General features: G+C 45.9%; 1 protein-coding gene across 6 annotated transcripts in view; it reads right to left on the bottom strand.

Annotated features, from left to right (window-relative positions):
- Positions 1-26,370, bottom strand: part of CYFIP1 (cytoplasmic FMR1 interacting protein 1) — a 414,017-nt gene that overhangs the window by 197,630 nt on the left and 190,017 nt on the right. For 5 of the 6 annotated variants that reach the window (XM_063953279.1, XM_063953277.1, XM_063953278.1 and 2 more), the window contains exons 15-17: positions 16,151-16,298; positions 13,270-13,423; positions 11,296-11,452 (exon numbers count right to left, since the gene is read on the bottom strand). In XM_063953279.1, the coding sequence (XP_063809349.1) occupies positions 11,296-11,452; positions 13,270-13,423; positions 16,151-16,298 (459 nt within the window). Of the gene's footprint in view, positions 1-11,295; positions 11,453-13,269; positions 13,424-14,291; positions 14,440-16,150; positions 16,299-26,370 lie in introns of all 6 variants that reach the window. The other variant, XM_063953276.1, reaches the window with a different exon arrangement.

The raw sequence follows: 26,370 nt of genomic DNA, 5'->3' as shown, positions 1-26,370 counted from the left end.
GTGCGAGTCGACCGGCAGTGGAGTTTCCCACATTATGAGGAATGTAGCCGTGGGACACACAGTACAATATAGCCAAACAATAGTAATATCGTAATCCCCTGGTTTATGTGCTAATAAAAGCAGGACACAGACAGAGAATCGGTATGGGGTGACTGATATACACAGAAAAAAATAAGAATTTACTCACCGGTAATTCTATTTCTCGTAGTCCGTAGTGGATGCTGGGAACTCCGTAAGGACCATGGGGAATAGCGGGCTCCGAAGGAGGCTGGGCACTCTAGAAAGATCTTAGACTACCTGGTGTGCACTGGCTCCTCCCACTATGACCCTCCTCCAAGCCTCAGTTAGGTACTGTGCCCGGACGAGCGTACACAATAAGGAAGGATTTTGAATCCCGGGTAAGACTCATACCAGCCACACCAATCACACCGTACAACTCGTGATATGAAACACAGTTAACAGTATGAAACAATAGAGCCTCTCAACAGATGGCTCAACAATAACCCGATTTAGTTAACAATAACTATGTACAAGTATTGCAGATAAACCGCACTTGGGATGGGCGCCCAGCATCCACTACGGACTACGAGAAATAGAATTACCGGTGAGTAAATTCTTATTTTCTCTAACGTCCTAGTGGATGCTGGGAACTCCGTAAGGACCATGGGGATTATACCAAAGCTCCCAAACGGGCGGGAGAGTGCGGATGACTCTGCAGCACCGAATGAGAGAACTCCAGGTCCTCCTCAGCCAGGGTATCAAATTTGTAGAATTTTGCAAACGTGTTTGCCCCTGACCAAGTAGCTGCTCGGCAAAGTTGTAAAGCCGAGACCCCTCGGGCAGCCGCCCAAGATGAGCCCACCTTCCTTGTGGAATGGGCATTTACAGATTTTGGCTGTGGCAGGCCTGCCACAGTATGTGCAAGCTGAATTGTACTACAAATCCAACGAGCAATAGTCTGCTTAGAAGCAGGAGCACCCAGCTTGTTGGGTGCATACAGGATAAACAGCGAGTCAGATTTTCTGACTCCAGCCGTCCTGGAAACATATATTTTCAGGGCCCTGACAACGTCTAGCAACTTGGAGTCCTCCAAATCCTTAGTAGCCGCAGGCACCACAATAGGCTGGTTCAGGTGAAACGCTGACACCACCTTAGGGAGAAACTGGGGACGAGTCCTCAATTCTGCCCTATCCATATGGAAAATCAGATAAGGGCTTTTACATGATAAAGCCGCCAACTCTGACACTCGCCTGGCTGAAGCCAAGGCCAATAATATGACCACTTTCCACGTGAGATATTTCAGATCCACGGTTTTTAGTGGCTCAAACCAATGTGATTTTAAGAAACTCAACATCACGTTGAGATCCCAAGGTGCCACAGGAGGCACAAATGGGGGCTGAATATGCAGCACTCCTTTCACAAATGTCTGAACTTCAGGTACTGAAGCTAGTTCTTTTTGAAAGAAAATCGACAGAGCCGAGATCTGTACCTTAATGGAGCCCAGTTTTAGGCCCATATTCACTCCTGCTTGCAGGAAATGCAGAAATCGACCTAGTTGAAATTCCTCTGTTGGGGCCTTTTTGGCCTCGCACCATGCAACATATTTCCGCCATATGCGGTGATAATGCTTTGCCGCAACATCTTTCCTGGCTTTAATAAGCGTAGGAATGACTTCCTCCGGAATGCCCTTTTCCTTCAGGATCCGGCGTTCAACCGCCATGCCGTCAAACGCAGCCGCGGTAAGTCTTGGAACAGACAGGGGCCCTGCTGCAGCAGGTCCTGTCTGAGCGGCAGAGACCACGGGTCCTCTGAGATCATCTCTTGAAGTTCCGGGTACCAAGCTCTTCTCGGCCAATCCGGAACCACGAGAATTGTGTTTACTCCTCGCTTTCTTATTATTCTCAATACCTTTGGTATGAGAGGTAGAGGAGGGAACACATAAACTGACCGGTACACCCACGGTGTCACTAGAGCGTCCACAGCTATCGCCTGAGGGTCTCTTGACCTGGCGCAATACTTCTCTAGTTTTTTGTTTAGGCGGGACGCCATCATGTCCACCTGTGGACGACCCCATTGATTTACAATCATTTGGAAGACTTCTGGATGAAGTCCCCACTCTCCCGGGTGGAGGTCGTGCCTGCTGAGAAAGTCTGCTTCCCAGTTGTCCACTCCCGGGATGAACACTGCCGACAGTGCTAGTACATGATTCTCCGCCCATCGGAGAATTTTTGTGGCTTCTGCCATCGCCGTCCTGCTTCTTGTGCCGCCCTGTCGATTCACATGGGCGACTGCCGTGATGTTGTCTGACTGGATCAGCACCGGCTGGTGTAGGAGCAGGGATTTTGCTTGACTTAGGGCATTGTAAATGGCCCTTAGTTCCAGAATATTTATGTGAAGGGCAGTCTCCTGACTTGACCATAGTCCTTGGAAATTTCTTCCCTTTGACTGCCCCCCAGCCTCGTAGGCTGGCATCCGTGGTCACCAGGACCCAGTCCTGTATGCCGAATCTGCGGCCCTCCAGAAGATGAGCACTGTGCAGCCACCACAGAAGAGACACCCTGGTTCGTGGAGACAGGGTTATTAAACGATGCATCTGAAGATGCGATCCGGACCACTTGTCCAACAGGTCCCACTGAAAAATCCTGGCATGGAACCTGCCGAATGGAATTGCTTCGTAAGAAGCTACCATCTTTCCCAGGACCCGCGTGCAGTGATGCACCGATACCTGTTTTGGTTTTAGGAGGTCTCTGACTAGAGAAGACAACTCCCTGGCTTTCTCCTCCGGGAGAAACACTTTTTTCTGGGCCGTGTCCAGAATCATTCCCAGGAACATTAGACGTGTCGTGGGGACCAGCTGTGACTTTGGGATATTCAGAATCCAGCCGTGCTGGCTCAGCACTTCCTGAGATAGTGCTACTCCCACTAACAACTGTTCCTTGGATCGTGCCTTTATTAGGAGATCGTCCAAGTATGGGATAATTAAAACTCCCTTTTTTCGAAGGAGTATCATCATTTCCGCCATAACCTTGGTAAATACCCTCGGTGCCGTGGAGAGTCCAAACGGCAGCGTCTGGAATTGGTAATGGCAGTCCTGTACCACAAATCTGAGGTACTCCTGGTGAGAATTGTAAATGGGGACATGCAGGTAAGCATCCTTGATGTCCAGGGATACCATGTAATCCCCCTCGTCCAGGCTTGCAATAACCGCCCTGAGCGATTCCATCTTGAACTTGAATTTTTTTATGTATGTGTTCAAGGATTTCAAATTTAAAATGGGTCTCACCGAACCGTCCGGTTTCATACCACAAATAGTGTGGAATAGTAACCCCGGCCTTGTTGAAGTAGGGGTACCTTGATTATCACCTGCTGGGAATACAGCTTGTGAATCGCTGCTAGCACCGCCTCCCTGTCTGAGGGAGCAATCGGCAAGGCGGATTTTAGGAAACGGCGGGGTGGGGTCGCCTCGAATTCCAGCCTGTATCCCTGAGATACTATTTGAAGGATCCAGGGATCCACCTGTAAGCGGGCCCACTGATCGCTGAAATTCCTGAGGCGGGCCCCCACCGTACCTGGCTCCGCCTGTGAAGCCCCACCGTCATGCGGCGGACTTGGAAGAGGAAGCGGGGGAGGACTTTTGTTCCTGGGAACCTGCTGTTTGCTGCAGCCTTTTTCCCCTGCCTCTGCCTCTTGACAGAAAAGACCCTCCTTTTCCCCGCTTGTTTTTCTGGGACCGAAAAGACTGAACCTGATAAAATGGCGCCTTCTTAGGCTGTGAGGGGACATGGGGTAAAAATGCTGACTTCCCAGACGTTGCTGTGGAAACTAGGTCGGAGAGACCATCCCCAAATAATTCCTCCCCCTTATAAGGCAAGACTTCCATGTGCCTTTTGGAATCTGCATCTCCAGTCCACTGGCGAGTCCATAAGCATCTCCTAGCAGAGATAGATAATGCACTTATTTTAGATGCCAGCCGGCAGATTTCCCTCTGTGCATCTCTCATGTATAAGACTGAGTCTTTTATATGGTCAATTGTTAGCAGGATCGTGTCTCTGTCTAACGTGTCAATATTTTCTGACAGTTTATCTGACCACGCAGCGGCAGCACTGCACATCCATGCTGACGCAATAGCTGGTCTGAGTATAATGCCTAGACTTCAGGATCGCCTCCTGCTTTCTATCAGCAGGTTCCTTAAGGGCGGCCGTATCCTGGGACGGTAGTGCCACCTTTTTAGACAAACGTGTGAGCGCTTTATCCACCCTCGGGGGTGTTTCCCAACGTAACCTATCCTCTGGCGGGAAAGGGAACGCCATTAGTAGCTTCTTAGGAATTACCAATTTCTTATCAGGGGAAGCCCACGCTTCTTCACACACTTCATTTAATTCATCTGACGGGGGAAAAACTACAGGTAGTTTTTTCTCCCCAAACATAATACCCTTTTTTGTGGTACCTGGATGTAAATCAGAAATATTTAACACCTCTTTCATTGCCTCAATCATGCAGTGAATGGCCTTAACGGGCATTAAATTTGACTCATCGTCGTCGACACTGGTGTCAGTATCCGTGTCGACATCTACTTGTGCCACCTGAGATAACGGGCGTTTCAGAGCCCCTGATGACTTTTGAGACACCTGGACAGGCACGAGCTGAAGACTCGGTTGTCCCACAGTCGGCATGTCGTCAAATTTTTTATGTAAGGAGTCTATACGTGCACTCATTTCCTGCCATAATACCATCCACTCAGGTGTCTGACCCCCAGGGGGTGACATCCCTGCTAAAGGCATCTGCTCCCCCTCCACATCATTATCCTCCTCAAACATGTCGACACAGCCGTACCGACACACTCCACACACACAGGGAATGCTCAAATAGAGGACAGGACCCACAAAAGCCCTTTGGGGGGACAGAGTAAGAGTATGCCAGCACACACCAGAGCGCTATATATATACAGGGACTAACTGAGTTATGTCCCTAATAGCTGCTTTTTATATAATATACTGTATACAGTGCCAATTTTAATGCCCCCCCTCTCTTTTCCCTTTTACTGTACTGTAGAATTGCAGGGAAGAGCCAGGGAGCTTCCTTCCAGCCGAGCTGTGAGGGAAAAATGGCGCCAGTGTGCTGAGGAGATAGGCTCCGCCCCTTTTTCGCGGCCTATTCTCCCGCTTTTTATGGGATTCTGGCAGGGGTATTTACCTCATATATAGCCCCAGGGGCTATATATTGAGGTATTTTAGCCAGCCAAGGTGTTTTTATTGCTGCCTCAGGGCGCCCCCCCCCAGCGCCCTGCACCCTCAGTGACCGGAGTGTGAAGTGTGTATGAGGAGCAATGGCGCACAGCTGCAGTGCTGTGCGCTACCTTGGTGAAGACAGGATGTCTTCATGCCGCCGATTTTCCGGACCATCTTCTTGCTTCTGGCTCTTTAAGGGGGACGGCGGCGCGGCTCCGGGACCGAACATCAAGGCTGGGCCTGCGGACGATCCCTCTGGAGCTAATGGTGTCCAGTAGCCTAAGAAGCCCAATCCGGCTGCAAGCAGGCGAGTTCGCTTCTTCTCCCCTTAGTCCCTCGCTGCAGTGAGCCTGTTGCCAGCAGGTCTCACTGAAAATAACAAATTCTAAGACTATAACTTTCTAAGAGCTCAGGAGAGCCCCTAGTGTGCATCCAACCTCGGCCGGGCACGAAATCTAACTGAGGCTTGGAGGAGGGTCATAGTGGGAGGAGCCAGTGCACACCAGGTAGTCTAAGATCTTTCTAGAGTGCCCAGCCTCCTTCGGAGCCCGCTATTCCCCATGGTCCTTACGGAGTTCCCAGCATCCACTAGGACGTTAGAGAAATACACTGATATGTATAGATTGTGTAGCACTATATATGTATATTTATAGACAATTAAATGTGGACTCTGATGCACTTATCCTCACAGGGTTCAGAATATAGCAATAGCAAGGGTGTAATACACTTGAAAAGGAGAGCACACACAGTCACGTACATAACAATAATACTGCACTGGACAGGCAAATTACATACAATAGCAGATATGTATATGCAGAGAGATATAACAATGCACAGCATTGTCAGTAATACACTTATTTCTTAACTAACACAGTCAAAGGACAGGTAGAATACTCAAGTGTCCTGTATAAGCACGGCGCAGGAACAGGCGGCTATACAGAGGAGACAGCATCCAGCAATCCTTCAGATAAAATGGCGCCAGGTCTCAGCAGGGAGTGAGGGAAAATGAAAGCAGCTCCAGGGCGGGAACATCTGCAGTAGATGGCGCCCGGAGCTGGGGGGAGGGGCTACAGGCAGCGCTCTATCCCCACAATGCTGGACTTCACCACCGGTAACTTAAGGAGCCTAAAATAAATTAAAAGAAATGCCTGTGCTCCGTTTACTGCCCTGGTGGATATAGTGGGGTCTCTGAGCAGTACAATGTCCACGCCAGCCACGCAGTCCGCCTCCCATGGGCTGCGCTCGAATCGAGATTTCAACCCGCCGGGCCCCCCTGGGGGACCCTCCTACCTCCTCCCCAAGTCCTGCAGCCACGCATTCCTGGAGATGAGCAGTGGCGGTGTGCCAAAATACCAGTGCGTCTCCGCTGTAAGTACCCGGGAACCAGGCCGCGGGAGTAAACAGCGCAGCAAAGGGGAGGTGATGGAGCTGCAGCACGGCATGTCTCCCAGACATAGAAGTGCTGCGGCTCAGTAGCATAGTGAAAGCTCTCTTCATTTCTTCAAAGTCTTCAGGGCTGCCTAAGGCAGCCCCCTCTGTTAGTGACCTACACCAACTTTAAAACTGAGCTCTTGGGTCCCTTTTCCACCTTGCGAGGTACATATGTGATGTGTCCCAAATGGCCATACAGACGCCATGCCTGCCTTAAAAATTTTGGCGTGGAATGTCCGGGGTATCAACAATAAAGTAAAGCGATCCCTGGTACTTAAAATGATTAAGAAATATGACCCGGACATTGTCTGTCTGAGTGAGACTCATTTAGAGGGAAATAGACTGCTGTCGCTCCGCAGACCTTGGGTGGGATGGGCGTATCATTCCTCATATTCCTCCTTTTCCCGAGGGGTGTCAGTCATGATAAAAAACTGTCCAGTTTGAATTGATTACGGTAAATATGCAGTGGGTGGACGCTTGGAGGGTACGGCATCCTGCACTTAGACAGTTCTCGTGCTTCTCCGGCACACATGGCTCATTCTCCAGAATCGACCTGGCCCTGGTCTCCCCTGAGCTCCTGCCCAGAATCTTAGATGTTCACTACGAGGCGAGGGGGGTGTCCGACCATTCGCCCTTGCTGTTATCTTTGGAGGTGGAGTGCCAGAGGGGACAGTCGTATTGGAAGTTACATCCATCCTGGTTAGCTCAGTTGGGTGACTGCTCGGACTTGACAACACAGTGGGAGGGTTTTTTTGCGGATAATGTGGGCTCGGCCCCGGCTCCTGTCATATGGGACTCATTTAAAGCCTTTCTACGTGGTACACTGATAGGTAAAATTGCTGCACATAAATTGTCATGTAGGGAGAAGGAGAGGACACTTGAATCAGAGTTTAGGGACCTCGAGATCAGTTATCTGGCAGAGGGCACCTCTGCACTTAAGACGCAATGGCTGACGGCTCAGGCGGCATGGCTGGCTCATCTCTCAGATAAAAACGCGCGCTCCCTTTTGTTTCGGGCCACTAATTTGTACATGCAGGCGGATAGACCGGGAAGCTTGTTGGCCCATTTGGTACATCACGACCGGCCTGGGTCTACGGTTGCGCAGATGTCTGGTCCTGATGGCTCCATTGCAGACAACACCCCAGATATTGCGCAATTGTTCCTTTCATACTTCAGGGATCTGTATGAGTCTCGACTGACGTGCTCTTCGGCAGACTTGGACATATATTTGAATAGTGTACCCCTCTTCAGACTCTCCCCTGAGGCTTGCAATTTTCTGGAGGCGCCTTTGACTTTGGAGGAGGTGTACGCGGCAGTTGCTTACTATGTTTACGGACACGTTTGCTACTAACCAACTTCCTCCCTCAATGTCCGAGGCTGTTATTATAGTACTGACGAAGCCCGGCAAGAACCCCAGACTCTTGAAGTCCTATAGGCCAATCTCCCTCATTCCTACTGATGCTAAGATCCTGGCAAAAATTTTGGCAGTTCGGCTCAACTCGGTTATTAAGTCCATAATACATCAGGATCAATCCGGCTTTATGCCGGGTATGTCCACGTCCATTAACTTGCGCAGGCTGTATACTATTCTGCAAGCTCCACATACCTTCCCCTCGGACTCGGTCGTGGTCTCTTTGGACGCGGCTAAGGCGTTCGATACCGTTGAATAGTCCTACCTGTGGGGAGTCATGAAATGCATGGGCTTTGGATCTAACTTCATACAATGGATCAGACTGCTATATCAAAATCCTTGTGCCAGGATCTTGGTAAATGGTTATATTTCGCTCTCCTTTACCCTGTCTCGGGGTACTAGACAGGGGTGCCCCCTCTCTCCTGCCCTATTTGCTATAGCCATAGAGCCTTTGGCCTGCCTGATTAGGACACACCCGGACATTGGGGGAATCGCCACGGGTCCTTGTGTAGACAAAATAGCCCTTTATGCGGATGACCTACTGTTATTCCTACATGATTATGCTGTTGATATGCCTATATTGCTGCAGGTCATTGAGGAATTCGGCGGCTTTTCTGGTCCCCGTATCAACTGGCCCAAGTCATTTATTATGCCCGTCATTGGTTCTCCTCCCCAGGTCCCGAAGCTCTCCTTGCCGCTATGCTGGACGGATCAGTTTAAATATCTTGGAATTCAAATCACGAATAACCCTTCTGATTTTATACCCCTGAATTTAGACCCATTGACTCAACTGATTATATGCAAGTCGAGAGCTTGGTGCAAGCTTCCGTTGACGGTGACTGGCAGGGTTAGTCTAATTAAAATGATAATTCTACCCAAACTATTATATATTGTCTTACAATCCCCGGTATATATCTTTCCGTCCTTTTTTAGGAAACTGAATGGTATATTATCATCCTTAATCTGGGCCAACAAAAGGCCTAGGATAAAGCTGAATACTCTCCCTAGGCTGAAAGCGGATGGAGGTTTAGCCTTGCCCAACTTTCAACTGTACTACTTTGCGTCTCAGTTATCACACCTTAGCACCTGGATACAGGGCGGGAATGCCGGCACTTTACAATGGGCATTTCTCCAGTGCTACTACCCGGGTCTCTCTCCGGTGCAGGTTTTGCTGAGTGGAAGGGTTTCTCGGTACTCTCCCCCTATTGTCTTCCAGGCCATGAAGATCTGGCTCGCTTTGAGAAATCTGCTTGGGTTTGATGGCTTGGACCCGGATACTCCCCTCTGGCACTCTACTTCACTACCCGAGTTGGGGGCTCTTGAGGGCGGGGTGGTATGGGCTCCATACTCCATTGTCTCCATATCCCAATTGTACAGGGATGGTACGCTGAAATAGTTTCAGCAGTTGCAGGAGGAATTTGGTCTACCTAATTCTTACTTTTTTAGGATTCCTACAACTCCGACACGCCTTACAATCACAATTTCGGGACTCACCCCTGGCGCTCCTTCATTTCCCCATAAAGACCCTTTTAAGCTCCCTGAGACGGGTTAGGGTGATTTCCTTTACGTACTCGTACCTATTGGGGACATTTCATGCAGACCCTCTCTCGGGACTTAGTGAGCGCTGGGAGGGCGACCTGGGCCCCATAGGTGAGGAGGACTGGGAGCTTGCCCTGGAGTACCCGGGTGTGGTGACTAAGTCACTCCGATTTCAACAAATATAGCTCTTCATTTTGCACAGATCCTATATGACACCGGCTCGGTTAGCCAGGTTTGGGGCTGGCACTACAGCTGTTTGCCCTAAATGCGGGGCCGATGGGGGATCCTTTTGGCACCTTATGTGGGAGTGCCCGTCCATTCAGGTGTTCTGGTCTGGGGTCAGGTCGATTCTGGAGCACACGGGGATGCCTGGGAGTATGTTGACCTCAAGATTCTGTGTACTGGGAATGGGGGATCCTGCTTCGGGGTCCAAGTGGGAGCGCCTTTATGCTCGTAGTATTTGTGCCCTGGCCAAAGTGTGCATTGCGCGGTCATGGATGGCCCCGCGTTGCCCTTCTGTATCAGCCTTTAAGGCTCTGGTTAATGACACTCTTCTTAAAGACCGCTATGTATACATGAAAAAAAACGCCATTTCCAAATACGAGAAAATATGGTCCCCTTGGACTACTTCTGTATACTCCTCCCCTGCTCTTGCGCTATGAGAGTACTGCGCCCCGGGGGCGGTGTGGGCCCTGGGCTCATACAAGGCCAGGTCGTGATATTAATCATTACTTCATATACCTCACCTATTGTATTGTAATACTGCTCCCTGATGTTTTTTTCCTTTTTTTCTTTCTCTCTCCCTTTTTTTTTTTTTTTTCATGTTCTAGAAATTTCTGTAGGCTATGTTATGGCCTACTAGTTGGAGTTGTAATTGGCAAATAACTGGGGAGAAAATTAAAAATGTTTAATATGCGAGTTATGACCTGTTTACAGACATTAGATTTTCTTTGCACCGTGAGCTTAGTGATAGTATGGGAAAAATTGTACATGTGAAGTAATGTACCTTGTTTTTCGAGATCACGTATGCTATAAACTGCTGCATTGCTTGTACTGAATTATTCAATTTCCCATGTCTACTGATATGTCTGTATTGGTGATCCTTTTTTGAATAAATAAACTCTATTTAAAAAAAAAAAACTGAGCTCTTGTGCACGGAGGAGGGGTTATATAGAGGAGGCAGTGCATCCTGGGAACAGTCAAAGTTTTTAGCTCCAACTCTACACCCCAATGTTATTCCCTGTGGAATACCAGTGTACCCTGCTGCAGAAATATATTTATATTCATACCAATCAACAGAATTAATTACCGGTATCAATTTATGGCTTCTTTATAAATTTGGACTTCGCTTACCATTTTTGGTTTCTTTGTAATATGTATTAGTAATGTGCCTGAGACTCAAAGCTTATGTCTAAATCTAACCATGGTAAGAAGCATATTTAAAGCATCCAGTCAAAGCCCCTTGTCCCACTGCATATTATCTACCATAAATTCAAATCTTAAATATTATCTTAACTACTATAAGTCTAAGCCTCATACAGTACTTTCATTATTCTGTAAATTCTAAAGATTACACTTACCATATACAAACATTCTATTTATGTACAATATTGTATTATATGACATTTGCATGAACCCAGCTGCAGAAAGTGACAGTACAGCATGTAGAACATAAGCAGGCCTTACTCCATCATTGATGCCTCCTTAGTCTCTAGGATGTGGTCAGTCAAAATCCAAGGCATAGACATCTCAATGGGAAACTGAATTCTGCGGCCCATGGTCAGTTCCAAAAAAAACTCTCTGAACCACAGCTGGGACAAGTCACAACAATGCTGTAAGGTCTCTTGAAAAGGAAGCAAACATGACATTAAACAATCACTCAAACACTCCTACTATAATGTGATGAGACACTGGTGGGGGGCTTAACACAGAGCACTGAGCAACATAAGACAATGGTAATTTGTTACTAAGGTATTAATGTACATGGATAAGACATCTAGAGATAGCATAACATCGATGCAGCAAAAATATTTAGACGATATTTGGGAGATAGAGTAATAAATTCATAAGGAAGTACATTAAATACATTGCGTTGTGTAGTAGAAGTGCCATTTTCGGGGTTAAGGGTGTCTGGCTCATAGGATTTGTACTAGGGTCATTATATAGAACAGCTCTCATAAGCAGCACTATTGTGATACTGCGTGAATACACAACATTGAACATAGGGGGGTGTCTGAAATATTTGTACTGCCAGTGTACAGAGCCTGTGCCTGGTGTTACTGTTTACACTCTGTTACACACACAGCAAAGAGCCCCCTGAACTGATGTCATAGCCAGGAATGTGCAGCAAGACCACGGTCTGCAAACTGCCTTTTATAGTTAGAGACAGGGCCCGCTAACCCAATAAAACGACTTAACTGTATATCGGCTGCGAACACCTTCAGTGAATCCAAATACTTTGATTTAAAACACTATGTTGCAGGGGCTCTAACTTGTGACTACAACAAAGATAATACTCGAATAATGTTCATATGTAGATATCACAATATCTTAACTGAAAAAAGTTGAACGTTCACATACTGTAACAAATTGGTGCCATCTATGTAAAAGATTTATTTAGAAAGGTATAGCAAATATCAATATTTTTGGACAAAACAGAAATACCATTTGCAATTTTTATGCACTTATCTTAATATTTTGTCTGAAATCAATGTTGTGTTTCACATACAAGTCAAGTTGTGCAGAATTTGAAATGACATGTACACTACACCACAAGCATTCACCAAGTTGGCACTACATGGTAGCGTCACCACTAAGTAGGCAAGTAGAAAACAAAAGGTTTGGATAAGCAGAACTAGTCTGTGTATACAGACTGTAAAAGACCCATACACAAACACATCTGGATCTTTTGGGCTTCAATATCAAATAAGACATTAAATTTAGTTTAATTTCTTCTCAGGAAAAAAGGAGAAAAAGGATTACATTGCTCCAAAAGAAGGACTTTATGCTGAGTGCATTGTATTGCATTGTATTCTCTTGTTTAGACATTTGATCAGTCCCTGCTTCAAATCAGCAATCTGTGCAGAAATACGTAAATTATAGATAAGTTAAGGAAAGTCACCTGCAGAGCAGACAGGCAATTTGGAAAAGGGACTGCATAATCCGGTTGGCTGATGCCCTCGCCCTCGCCCTCTCCCTCTCCCCCCCCCCCCCCCCCCTCCTCAATTGCATTTGTTTCCAGTTTTACCATGTGGTTAAATGCAATGCGCATCTATCTAATGTTGATGAGTAAAGTTAACAAATTCAGCTTGGATTAGTGGAAAGACCACACAGGCCATGTATAGGGTGGCATAGGAGCAGGAGGAAGCACATTTTTTCATAATAATAATCATATATTAAAATATTCAGTCATCAGCACAGAATGGCTTGGTTATTTCTATGTAGTTCATGAGATGTAGAGGAACCATGCAGAGCTATGGCAGCAGGAAGGGACAGTACAGAACAAACGACTTCGTGCAGCAGGAAATGGAACCCGGGTCTGGCCAAAAACGGTTAGGAGGACTAATTGGCACAAGTGACAGTAAGCAAACGTCTGGCCTTGGAGTTAAAAAGGTGTTGTGAGGACATACCAGCAGCACACCGTTCACACCATAATCTTACCACTGAAATTAAGCAAGTGAGTGTAGAAGAATGATTCACGGTGAAATTTTTCTATGTCCAAAATGGTGGGACCCTCTAGGCTACTTCTCAGCGTTTTCTTGGAACCACTTTTTTCAGCAATGAGTGACTCTAGCATGGTTCTCACCATGTACAGCTGTGTCATTTAAAAGGAAAGGCATTCACAGATGGAAAAATACAATAAAAGAAAAACAAACAGTACAGTAAAAGAAAAACACAGTGGGCCCGATTCGGATTTTTAAGTAAAGCAAAAAAAACCTATACAAAACCATATTACACTGCAGGTGGGGCAGATGTAGCATGTGCAGAAACATTTAGATTTTGGTTGGGGTGTGTGCAAACTGAAATCTAAATTGCACTGTAAAAGTAAAGCTTACGTTAGTGGTCTACATCCAAAAGCAGCCAGTATTTACCCTGCATAGAAAAAATATAAATGTATTTGCCCCCCTTGCATTGCAACATAGCTTGTTCCAAAAAGTTACTTGCTTTTTTGCTTTACTTCCAAATCATAATTAGGCCCAGTGTCATTTGAGATATTCTTTTCATTTAACCTTCACCGTCTATTACGGTGACCCGCAAATGTCACACCTGGTAATGATGTACTTGAGGAGAGACCACATATAGTGGGGGCATATACTTAATCTAGTACTGTTAAAATGTACCCACTAACTACACACGTTAGGGGGTGAACAAATATTCACGAGAATGCAGTTGAACCAGTGACACCACTAACAAGAGAGGCATCAGACCTTGGTTATAAACTGCATTTCCCTACTTGTGTTGATAATGGTTACAATTTCAAGAAGCACATATGCAACTTTTCTTCATATGACGCCCAGGACAGGAGAAGGTGTCCAGGCAGATTGTCCTTTATTAATAACGGCCATAAAAATATAACCTGTATAAATGTCGAGCACTTCTCTGTTCAGTAAGTGCGGAACTGAAATGTACACAGGTACACAAACATTTTACTTTATACAGTGTAAAAGTAGATATCGGCTTACCACCAAAGTTTAAAAGAGTTGGATAGGTGTAGGACTGCCTCAGAAACTTTTTAATCACAAGCAACAACTTTTCCATCCCCAAAGACTTGAGCTGTTTGAACAGCTCTGCAGAGCTCAGGGACTCTGCCATTGTACGCACCATGAAGAGCTGAAAACCGACGGAGGGGGAAAATAGGCCAAGAACACGGGGAAAGTGGTAGAAGGAGGAAAGCAGAAAGGACATTAGATTAGTGTGTTAGGGAAACCAAACGGTGTCTAGAATGACTTGCACTTATTTATTCTTTAGAACAAACTTCAAAACTGGCCTTGTGTTGAAACTTTGTGAAAGTTCTAATGAGTGCTCTGGGAGAAGGCTCACCGGTTTAGTTACTTGATTAAATGGTCACTGAGCTACTGCTTCCCCTTCGCATAGCTACAGTACAGTTTGATGAAGCAGGTTTCTCAGGGCTCCTCATTTCCTCTACTACTGGACCCCACAAATCATATATGCTAATTTTAAAATTACAGCAGAGGGGAGTTGTGAGTAAGAAGACCAATAGAAAGCTACAATCCCCATGACAGACTTCTTATTGGTCCACACAGCCACCTCACAGAGTTTCTAGCTGTTTGGGAGCCGAAAGACCTGAGAGAACTCAGCTCTGGTGAGGGGAGAACACAGTTCTAAGGAAATAGCTATATGTAATTTTGATAGGAATTATTTTAAACATAATTAAGAGAAATGTTATTTGGGATCTACTGTAACCGCTTCTATGCTACAGAAAGTAAGATGACACAACTAGCTATGACAGATTAGATACGTTTGTGCGAGAAAGCAAAATGCATGCAGCAGCAAATTTTCTGAATTTGCCGTTTGCTTAGTATAGTTACCAGAATAAAATAGAGCGCATGAGTCGTTAGCAGGTAAGCAACACACAGAAGATTGCAGAATTATGCCCAGAGAGCTGCACATCACTTCCAGCCATCAAAAGCAAAGCATAGAAGACAAACAAAAAGAGAAGAAAACATTGGTGGTAATCGATTGGATCACTGGTAAGATTAACCTGGTCATTCTTGCATTAACTGAAGCAGCTGAAATCACTTCATTCCCGTTTCCCTCCATCATTTTAAGTTAAATTAAAAAGAAAAAACATACAAATAGCCAACATTAATAGCAATTTGAAAAAAATATCAAACAATAATTATACAATTAAGTGCAATTTCATGACAGCTAAGAATTAAGAACATGCATGTCCATTAACACATGCAACAAAGGGCTACAACTCAAAAGTATCTAGAAGTTTATAGGTTATTAAGGGTGTCATGGTCCACAAATACGCTTTCCAGAACGGACAAAAGACTTTTTGTAAAGACGACAATGGATCATTTTATAACACGTTATTTACTATAAAAGTTGGAGCACTAATCCCAACACCCTCTGGGCTGCTCCATATAGCCATTTTTCTCAGGGATCTGTGGTTAGTTTCACAGCAATAGCTGAAAACTAGGGCGGCGTGAGGTTTTGGCGTGGGCGAGAGTGAGAGGAGCAATGGACGTGGCTTTGATTACTCTTCTTGCTCACACATCAGAGTGTTGATTGAAAAAGTTCACCACTTTAGGTGGCAGTGCAGCTTTAAAGAACAAGTCAACAACAATCTCTGTGTCAGAACTGTACCACGGATAGCCTAAGCTTTATATGGGATTACACAGCTGCTGTAGCGTAAAAGACACAATCTGGAATTAACTTTAATGTTCTCATATACTAGGCAAAAGCAAAGACAAAATAAATACTTTAGTGTCACGTTACTTTATCTCTCCAGTAATGCGCAAATTAAATTCTGCTAAGGAACCTATGTACTAAAATACAAGTGTGTGTGAAGTACCTGAGTGCTGGATGGTCCAACTGCACGTCTTGGAACTTTGATGTCAAAACCAGTTTTGGGGTCTTTCTCCCCTCTAAGTGCAGGGTCGTTAAATGGTTCACATCCTGCACCCCAGTCACAGACTGTCTTCCTGATTGCCTGAAGCACACTAAAACAGAGGTGGGTGGAATTTATTCCAAATAAAATATCCAATATTGCCTATTTTGTAATGTAACATAACGCTAAGATGAAAGTGAAATAAAAATGTGTCCTCGTCACACATCCTTTTTGCGCAATTTGGCATAACTTAAGATGTTCTGCGCCAGGCAGTGATTTTCAGGCTTTCATAACTATATATCTTAATCTATCATCTGTGCTGCATCCATAGACATTTACAATGTACTGGGTGCTTAGAATTTGTATTTGTCACAATAAAAATTAAGTTGGTATAAAGTCGCAGATTATAATAACACTGCGCTGCAGGATGCATGGCGTGGCTCACTTGTATCAGTCTTCAACCTTTTTCCTAAGTCAGCGTCCAACACAAGTGTCCAAGTAATCGTGCATTGTACTTTTGTCGCAATTGAGGTGCAAAAGATACACATTTAGTAACTAAGCAGGGGGCCAAAATGGTTTGCAAAGTTATAAAGAACATAGGAATAAGTGATTTAGGGGCAGATGTATTAACCTGGAGAAGGCATAAAGAAGTGATAAACCAGTGATATGTGCAAGGTGATAAAGGCACCAGCCAATCAGATCCTAACTGTTACTTTACATATTGGAGCTGATTGGCTGGTGCCTTTATCACCTTGCACATATCACTGGTTGATCACTTCCTTATGCCTTCTCCAGGTTAATACATCTGCCCCTTAGCCTCTTAACAAGAGTAGCTTGCCCCGTGAAACAATATTTAGGAGGCTATTTGGATATGGTCTAATCACAGAGTGAAGTGAGAGTTCCAATACCTGCAGATCATGAGGTACACACTATAGCAGTACTACGCCACCTGATTTCAACTTTAGAGTTTAATTTCTGTGTGCTGCTCAGGTCTGACAGGACAAAGGTAAATGCTGCCACTTTCAAGGGGAACGTTACCAAAACAAAACTTTTTGATACAGTTCAGTCAGTCGGGGAAAAAGATGGCCACTATCTGAGAGAAGTCAAACCAAAATGGGAATTATGTTAGCAGTCCCAGTTTAAAATGGTATCCAGGTCGACAACAAAAAGGTCGACACACCTTAGGTCGACGCCAATTGGTCGACATGGTCAACAGGTCAACAGGAACAAGGTCGACATGGAAAAAGGTCGACATGAGTTTTTCACAATTTTTTTCTTTTTTTGGAACTTTTTCATACTTAACGATCCAGGTGGACTACGATTGGAACGGTAATCTGTGCCGAGCGAAGGCACCATGCGAGGGGACGCGGTGCACTATTTGGGTTTCCCGGTCACTCTACGAAGAAAACGACACCAAAAAAAACTTTTAAAAACTCATGTCGACCTTTTTCCATGTCGACCTTGTTCCTGTGGACCTTTTGCCCGTGTCGACCTTTTGCCCGTGTCGACCTTTTGCCCGTGTCGACCTAAGGTGTGTCAACCTTTTTGTTGTCGACCTGGAGTCCCAGACCCGTTTAAAATATAACAAGCCTTAGTTAAAACAGCATAATGGGTAAACTGCTAAGCACAATGTTGCATGCCTTTCTGACAGCCAAATTACACAGCACATCTCCAAATAGCATACCACACAACACAATCCCAGCTCTGTTATACAGCTCTTATTACATACAACATTTTGAGCAGCACAAACTCTCCCCCCTCCCCCTCCACCCCCCAACCACAAAAAAAAAAAAAAAAAGCCACAAGAGAACCCAACTTTATACATAATGTTGTTGGGGTGAGTGCATTACTGCATTTAAATAACATAGAAAAAAAATCAATTAGACCACATCTGGTAATGCTGCAACAGGGCGGCAGCTCCACAGACTTCCTGCCCAGAGCATCCCTTGGGCTAGGCAGTAGCACTACTGGCTGCAGTGTACTCTTCCAAATGCCCTGCAAGCCACATGCAGGTGACATGGGGCAGCGACAGTGCCTCCCCAAGGGTCATAAGGGATTATGGCCCTGAGATATGTCCTCTTGATCAATGAGGGGGAAAAAAAAAAAAAAAAAGCCCCTTCACCAATAAATTATGTAACACATGCAAAAATGTATTAATGTCACATAAGGGTATACTCCATGTCGGATCCGACATCTCAGTATTTGGCCATTCCAGACAATGCCAATCAAACTTTTTTTTTTAAGTCGGATTGACATTGTCGGAAACTGGGCTAAAACCGGTTGGATTTGGCTGCACTTCCAACAAAACACGTGGATCCGCAGCTATTCCGCCGATCCACGTGTTTTCCGACTTCTCGTAAAAACGGCAGGAGGATTGAATAGGTCCTAACAGTTTCCGAACTAAAAAAGTCGGAAACTGCCGTCTTTCTGACAAGACGGCAGTTCCGACTACAACTGAATAACCCCCATAGGGCGAAAAAAATGGGTAGTTTATGTTCAATCCTAATTTAAAACGGAAAAAAATCTTCAAAAGCTAATAACTACCTACAGTATATTCCCTATATGGACTTAATTGACAGTAAAAGCAAAGTATATTTCTGGCTTTGCACAGAACCCCATAGTTTAATGAAAGTACCATCACAAAAACAATACCCACACACCTCATAATACTAAACTGGATAATGAAATGTAGAAAAGAAAAATGTATTAGCAGCTACAAAAAATGGTTTCATCATGACAAAAATACCGGTTCATAAAAGTTTTCCAATAAATACTGCCTATTGAGGTTATTTCTGATAACGAGATTGATGGCAAGAGCTTACCGTTGTTAAATCTCTTTCTGCGATGTACACTGGGCTCCACAAGGATTAACATCGGGGTGTAGAGAAGGATCTTGATCCGAGGCACCAACAGGCTCTAAGCTTTGACCTTCTTCCCAAGATGCACAGCGCCGCCTCCTATATCACCCTGCCTCCGTGCACAGGACCACAGTTTTGTTAACCAGCCCAATGCAGTAGCAGGTAAAAGAGACGACAATCGTTAGTAGCCACATACACCACACATACAGTACAAAGAGAGAATCAGACTTCCTGATGGATGCAGTTCTCTTTACGTAGATACGGAGAGCCCGTACCACATCCAAAGACCATTCTTTGGAAGACAAATCAGGAGAGGCAAAGGCCGGAACCACAATCTCCTGATTAAGGTGGAAAGAAGACACCACCTTAGGGTAATACCCGTGACGTGTTCTAAGAACCGCCCGATCACAGTGAAAAATCAGATATGGTGACCTACAAGACAAGGCACCCAAATCCGACACTCGCAAAGCAGAGGCAATAGCCAGCAGAAACAATACCTTGAGAGAAAGCCACTTAAGGTCTGCAGATTCAAGAGGCTCAAACGGAGACCCTTGCAACGCCTCCAAAAGCACCGTCAAGTCCCGAGGAGCCTGAGTGAACGTATGCACATCAGGTAAGGTCGCAACTTTTCTCTGAAACCAAACCAACAAAGCAGAAATATGAACCTTGAGGGAGGCCAGACGAAGGCCCAATTCCAGGCCTTGTTGCAGAAAGGCCAAAAGTTTGGCCATACTAAACTTGTAAGCGTCATGATTGTTAGATGTGCATCAAGCAAAGTAAGAATTCCAGATCCTATGATAAATCCGAGCAGAAGCCGGTTTCCGGGCCTTCAACATGGTTTGAATGACCGCCTCAGAAAATCCCTTGGCCCTTAAGACGGAAGCTTCAAGAACCACGCCGTCAGAGCCAATTGGGCTAAATCCTGATATACACAGGGGCCCTAAACGAGGAGATCTGGGCGCTGCGGAAGTAGAAGGGGATGCTCTATTGAGAGACCCTGAAGGTCTGAGAACCAATGCCGTCTGGGCCACGCTGGAGTGATCAGAAGTAGGATTCCTCCTTCTTGCTTGAACTTCCTTATTACTCTGGGCAGGAGTGACACCAGAGGAAACACGTATTGGAAGCCGAAAGTTCGATGGAAATACCAGTGCATCCACGAACGCTGCTTGAGGATCCTTTGTCCTTGCTCCGAAGACCGGAACCTTGTGATTGTGTCGAGATGCCATCAGGTCCACATCTGAAAGGCCCCACTTGTCCACGAGGAGTTGAAATACTTCTGGATGGAGGCTCCACTCTCCGGCGTGTACGTCCTGACGACTCAGAAAGTCTGCTTCCCAGTTTAGGACCTCTGGAATGAACACTGCCGATATGGCTGGCAAATTGCGTTCCGCCCACTGAAAAATCCTCGATACTTCCCTCATTGCCATGCGGCTTCGAGTGCCGCCTTGACGATTGATGTACGCCACCGTGGTGGCGTTGTCCGACTGTACTTGAACAGGTCTGTTCTGTATTAAATGCTGGGCCAAGTTCAAAGAGTTGAACACCGCCCTCAATTCCAGAATGTTTATCGGGAGGAGAGACTCCTCCTTGGTCCACCGACCCTGAAGAGAGTGTTGCTCCAACACCGCGTCCCAAACCCTCAGACTGGCGTTAGTCGTCAGAAGGACCCAGTTGGAGATCCAGAAGGGACGACCACTGCTCAATCGTTGGTCCTGAAGCCACCAGCTCAGTGACAGACGGACCTCTGGAGACAATGAGATCATTTGAGACCTGATCCGGTGAGGCAGGCCGTCCCACTTGGCAAGAATTAGCCTCTGCAGAGGGCGGGAATGGAATTGAGCGTACTCCATGTCGAAAGCCGACACCATGAGACCTAGCACTTACATTGCCGAATGTATCGACACTTACGGGCGAAATAGGAAGCATTGAATCCTGTCCTGAAGGTTCAGGACTTTCTCCTGAGACAAGAACAACCGCTAGTTGTGAGTGTCCAACAACGCCCCCAGGTGCACCATGCTCTGAGCAGGGACCAGGAAGGATTTCTTCCAGTTGATGAGCCACCCGTAGGCTTGCAGAAACTAGCACCTGTACTACCACTCCTGTGTCCAGGAGGGACTGTACCACCGAAGAGTATTTGACTTCACCTGATCCGAAGGGATGTCTGTCAGGCAAAATCGATGAGGGGGACGATTCTTTAAAAATACGGTGTAACCTCGAGTGACGACTTCCCGTACCCAGGCATCGGAAGTGGTCTTCAACCATTCCTGGGTAAACCCTAGAAGTCGGCCCCCCACTCTGGTATCCCCCAGAGGGAGGCCCACCCCGTTATGCAGCAGGCTTGTCAGTTTTGGAAGCAGGCTGACGGGCAGCCCAGGCCTATTTGGGTTTGGGCTTATTTGGTTTGGAAGTGCGAACCTGTTTTGGGTACGCCTGACCTTTTGCTTTCCCTGAAGGACGAAAGGAGCGAAAGGAAGTATTGTTAGCCTTCGGCACAGAAGAAGCAGTACTAGGAAGACATGCTGTTTTAGCAGACGCTAAGTCAGCCACTATCTTGTTGAGGTCTTCTCCGAAAAGAATGTCTCCTTTGAAGGGGAGTACCTCCAGGGTTTTCTAAGAGTCCATGTCCACAGACCAGGACCGAAACCAAAGAATTCGGCGAGCCAAAATTGACGTAGTAGAAGCCTTGGCCGCCAGAATACCGGCATCAGAAGCCGCCTCAATAATGTAATGGGACGCTGTAACAATATATGACAGGCATTGTAACATAGTATCTAAGGTTGAAAAAAGACAATTGTCCATCGAGTTCAACCTATTTGTGGTCTCCTAAGCACGATTATTTTGTATAAAATTTTGACTGAAGTTGCTGACTGCCGTTCCGATTAACCCCTCTTTTTTATAATAACCATAGTGCGTGACTATGCCCCGTAACCCTGGATATCCTTATCCATTAGGAATTTATCTAACCCATTCTTAAAGGTGTTGACTGAGTTGGCCATTACAACTCCCTCAGGCAGGGAATTCCAAACACGTATCGTCTTTACCGTAAAAAAAGCCTTTACGCCGTATTGTGTGAAATTTCCTCTCCTCTAACCTGAGCGAGTGTCCACGAGTTCTCTGTGTTGATCTAACCAAAAACAGGTCCCGCGCAAGATCTGTATATTGTCCCCTTATATATTTGTATATGTTGATCATGTCCCCTCTTAATCTCCTCTTTTCCAGTGTAAACATGCCTAGTCTTGCAAGCCTTTCCTCGTATTCCAGCGTCTCCATACCCTTAATTAGTTTGGTCGCCCGCCTTTGAACCTTTTCTAGCTTCAGGATATCCTTTTTGTAGTAAGGTGCCCAGAATTGTACACCGTATTCAAGGTGTGGCCTCACAAGTGATTTATATAACGGGAGTATAATACTCTCGTCCTTAGCATCAATTCCCAGTTTTATACATGCTAATATCTTATTAGCCTTCTTTGCTGCAGTCCTACTTTGGGTACTACTGCTTAGTTTGCTATCTATGAGGACACAAGTCCTTTTCCAGTACAGAATCCCCTAATTTTACCCCATTTAGTAGGTAGGTGTAATTTTTGTTCTTGTTACCACAGTGCATTACCTTACACTTGTCTGTATTGAAGCGCAATCTCCATTTCGCTGCCCAAGCTTCTAATTTAACTAAGTCATTCTGAAGCGACTCAGCATCCCCCTCCGCATTTAGAACTTTACACAATTTGGTATCATCTGCCATAATTGACACCATGCTCTCTAGACCTTCTGTTAGGTCGTTAATGAAAATATTGAACAATAGCGGTCCTAATACTGAGCCTTGCGGCACACCACTTAGTACTTCAGTCCAAGTTGAAAAAGATCCATCAACCACAATGCGCTGCTCCCTATTATCTAACCAGTTTTTGACCCAAGTGCATATTGTGCTTCCTAGCCCTGATTCTTGTAGCTTGTAGAGAAGTCTCATGTGTGGTACAGTATCGAACGCTTTGGCAAAGTCTAAAAAGATTACATCCACCTCTTTACCCTGATCTAGGTTTGCGCTTACTGTTTCGTAAAAGCCAAGTAAGTTGGTTTGACAGGATCTGTCCTTCATAAACCCATGTTGATTCCTTTTAATGACCTTATTGACTTCAAGGAACTTCTGAATACTATCTCTTAGAATACCTTCCAATACTTGTCTAGCATGATCAACCAGCAAATCCACTGGCGGGGGTGTTTCCCAATTTTTAAAAAGCTCCGCAGCGAGGGGGTAGCGAGACAGCATCTTCTTGTGAGGCGTGAACATCTTTCCTGGATTTTCCCAGGACTCCTGACGTAGGTCAACTAAATGGTCAGAGTGAGGTAAAACTTGTTTAACCACCTTCTGACGTTTAAACCTGTCTGGTTTCTTAGGGGCATTATCAGGCTCAGGTTCATAATCAACCTGAAGAATGAGCCGGATAGCCTCTAACAAGTCAGGAACATCCACCTGCGAAACAACTTCCCCATCAGAAGCATCAGGATCAGAATCTGCGGGGTCTGTATAAACGCCATCCTCATCAGACGAGGTGTCTGGGACGTTGGTGGATTGTGAGGAAGTAATTGCCCGCTTAGAGGACCCCTTGGTCTTAGGTGGGCGAGGGTTAGACTTTTGAGCAGTCAGTGATTGGTTCAATTGCTGTAACTGATTGGACAGTTGATCTGCCCATGGCAGGTTAACCGCGGGGACCATAAGCAGTTGTACCGGCACAGGAGGTCCCATAGGGGGCGTTAGTCTAGTTACCAGCGTATTCAATAGGGTGGACAAAGTAGCCCAAGGTGGGTCATTTTGCACCCCCGTTGCTACAGTCCCACTGGGGGGTAAGGAACCCCCAGAACCTGAACCCTTAGCTGCTATGTTATCCTCAAATGTGTCGGCAGCATCAACACCACGCAATGTGGGATTAGCCCCAGCTCCGTTGCCCTTTGTAGCTGACATAATCAAAAGTTCAATGCAAGGCAACACAGTACAAAATCAGCAGCACAATACTTGACAAGAACCCCCTGTGCAGTTTATTAGCACAAACAGGGAATTCAAGAGGTATATGGTGACTACAAATCACAGAGAAAAATACACACTGAGTATATCCTGTGAACTGCCTATATTATGAAACACCTGACACACTTAGCCCCATCAGGTTATAGAATATAGGGATAGCAATCGGAGTGAAATACACGAAATGGAGGTCACATAGCAGCTATATGCACACACACATCGTCACAGTTTGTACAATGCAGAAAACAGGATTTTAATACCTACCGGTAAATCCTTTTCTCCTAGTCCGTAGAGGATGCTGGGGTCCACTTCAGTACCATGGGGTATAGACTGTTCCGCAGGAGCCATGGGCACTCTAAGACTTTTCAAAGGGTGTGAACTGGCTCCTCCCTCTATGCCCCTCCTCCAGACCTCAGTTATAGGAACTGTGCCCAGGGAGACGGACATTTCGAGGAAAGGATTTACTTTTATACTAATGGTGAGATTCAAACCAGCTCACACCTCAACACTGCCGCACAACATGGCATTCGACATAACACACGCCAACAAGCATGATCCATTTGCAGCAACATGCTGAAAACAAATGTAACACAACTTGTGTAACTATAATGAACAAACTGCAGGTAAAGTACACACTGGGTCGGGTGCCCAGCATCCTCTACAGACTAGAAAAGGATTTACCGGTAGGTATTAAAATCCTGTTTTCTCATACGTCCTAGAGGATGCTGGGGTCCACTTCAGTACCATGGGGTTATACCAAAGCTCCAGTACGGGCGGTAGAGTGTGGATGACCCTGCAGCACCGATTGACCAAACTTGAGGTCCTCATTGGCCAAAGTGTCAAACCTATAAAATTTAGCAAACGTGTTTGACCCTGACCAAGTAGCTGCTCGGCAAAGTTGTAAAGCCGAGACACCCCGGGCAGCCGCCCAGGATGAGCCCACTTTCCTAGTAGAATGGGCCTTCACCGACTTCGGTACCGGCAAGCTTGCCGTAGAATGAGCGTGCTGAATCGTCCCTCTGATCCCAATCTTGCTGGGAGCATACAGGACAAACAGAGCCTCTGTTTTCTGTATCCGAGCTGTTCTTGCGACATAAATCTTCAAAGCTCTAACCACATATAGAGACTTTGACTCAGTGAAAGTGTCAGTAGCCACTGGCACCGCAATAGGTTGGTTTATGTGGAAGGACGAAACCACCTTTGGAAGAAATTGTTGACGAGTTCTTAACTCTGCCCTATCTTCATGGAAGATCAGGAAAGGGCTCTTGTGAGACAAGGCCCCCAACTCAGACACCCGCCTTGCGGATGCCAAGGGCAAAAGCATCACCACTTTCCAAGTGAGAAACTTCAATTCTATCTCCTGCAGAGGCTCAAACCAATCTGATTGAAGGAACTGCAACACCACATTAAGGTCCCATGGTGCCACTGGAGGCACAAATGGAGGCTGGATGTGCAGAACCCCTTTCACAAACGTCTGAACTTCTGGAAAGGAGGCCAATTGTTTTTGAAAGAAAACTGATAAGGCCGAAATCTGGACCTTGACTGACCCCAATCTAAGGCCCGCATCCACACCAGCCTGCAGAAAATGGAGAAAACGTCCCAACTCAAACTCTTCCGTAGGAGCCTTCTTGGATTCACACCAAGACACATATTTTCTCCAAATACGGTGGTAATGTTTAGACGTTACTCCCTTCCTGGCCTGAATAAGAGTGGGAATTACTTCTTTAGGAATACCCTTTCGGGCTAGGATCCGGCGCTCAACAGCCATGCCGTCAAACGTAGCCGTGGTAAGTCTTAATACACACACAGCCCCTGCTGTAGCAGGTCCTCTCGAGGAGGAAGAGGCCGACGATCTTCTATGAGTAACTCCTGAAGATCTGGATACCAAGCCCGCCTTGGCCTGTCTGGGGCAATGAAGATTGCTCGAACTCTTGTTCTTCTTATTATCTTGAGAACTTTTGGAATCAGTGGAAGTGGAGGGAAAACATATACCGACCAAAACACCCACTGGGTCACCAATGCATCCACTGCTATTGCTTGAGGGTCTCTTGACCTGGAACAATCTTTCTTAAGCTTTTTGTTTAGACGAGATGCCATCATGTCTACTTGAGGAACTCCCCAAAGACTTGCCACCTCCGCGAAGACTTCTTGGTGGAGGCCCCAATCTCCTGGATGGAGATCGTGTCTGCTGAGGAAGTCTGCTTCCCAGTTGTCCACTCCCGGAATTAAAATTGCTGACAGAGCTTTTACATGTCCTTGTCACCTCTGCCATTGCCGCTCTGCTTTTCGTTACGCCTTGCCTGTTTATGTACGCG

The sequence above is a fragment of the Pseudophryne corroboree genome, chromosome 2 (genome assembly GCF_028390025.1).
Source record: "Pseudophryne corroboree isolate aPseCor3 chromosome 2, aPseCor3.hap2, whole genome shotgun sequence".
Classification (NCBI taxonomy): Eukaryota; Metazoa; Chordata; class Amphibia; order Anura; family Myobatrachidae; genus Pseudophryne; species Pseudophryne corroboree.
The sequence above is the reverse complement of the archived record's forward strand: the minus strand, read 5'-3'. Positions and strand labels throughout refer to the sequence as shown.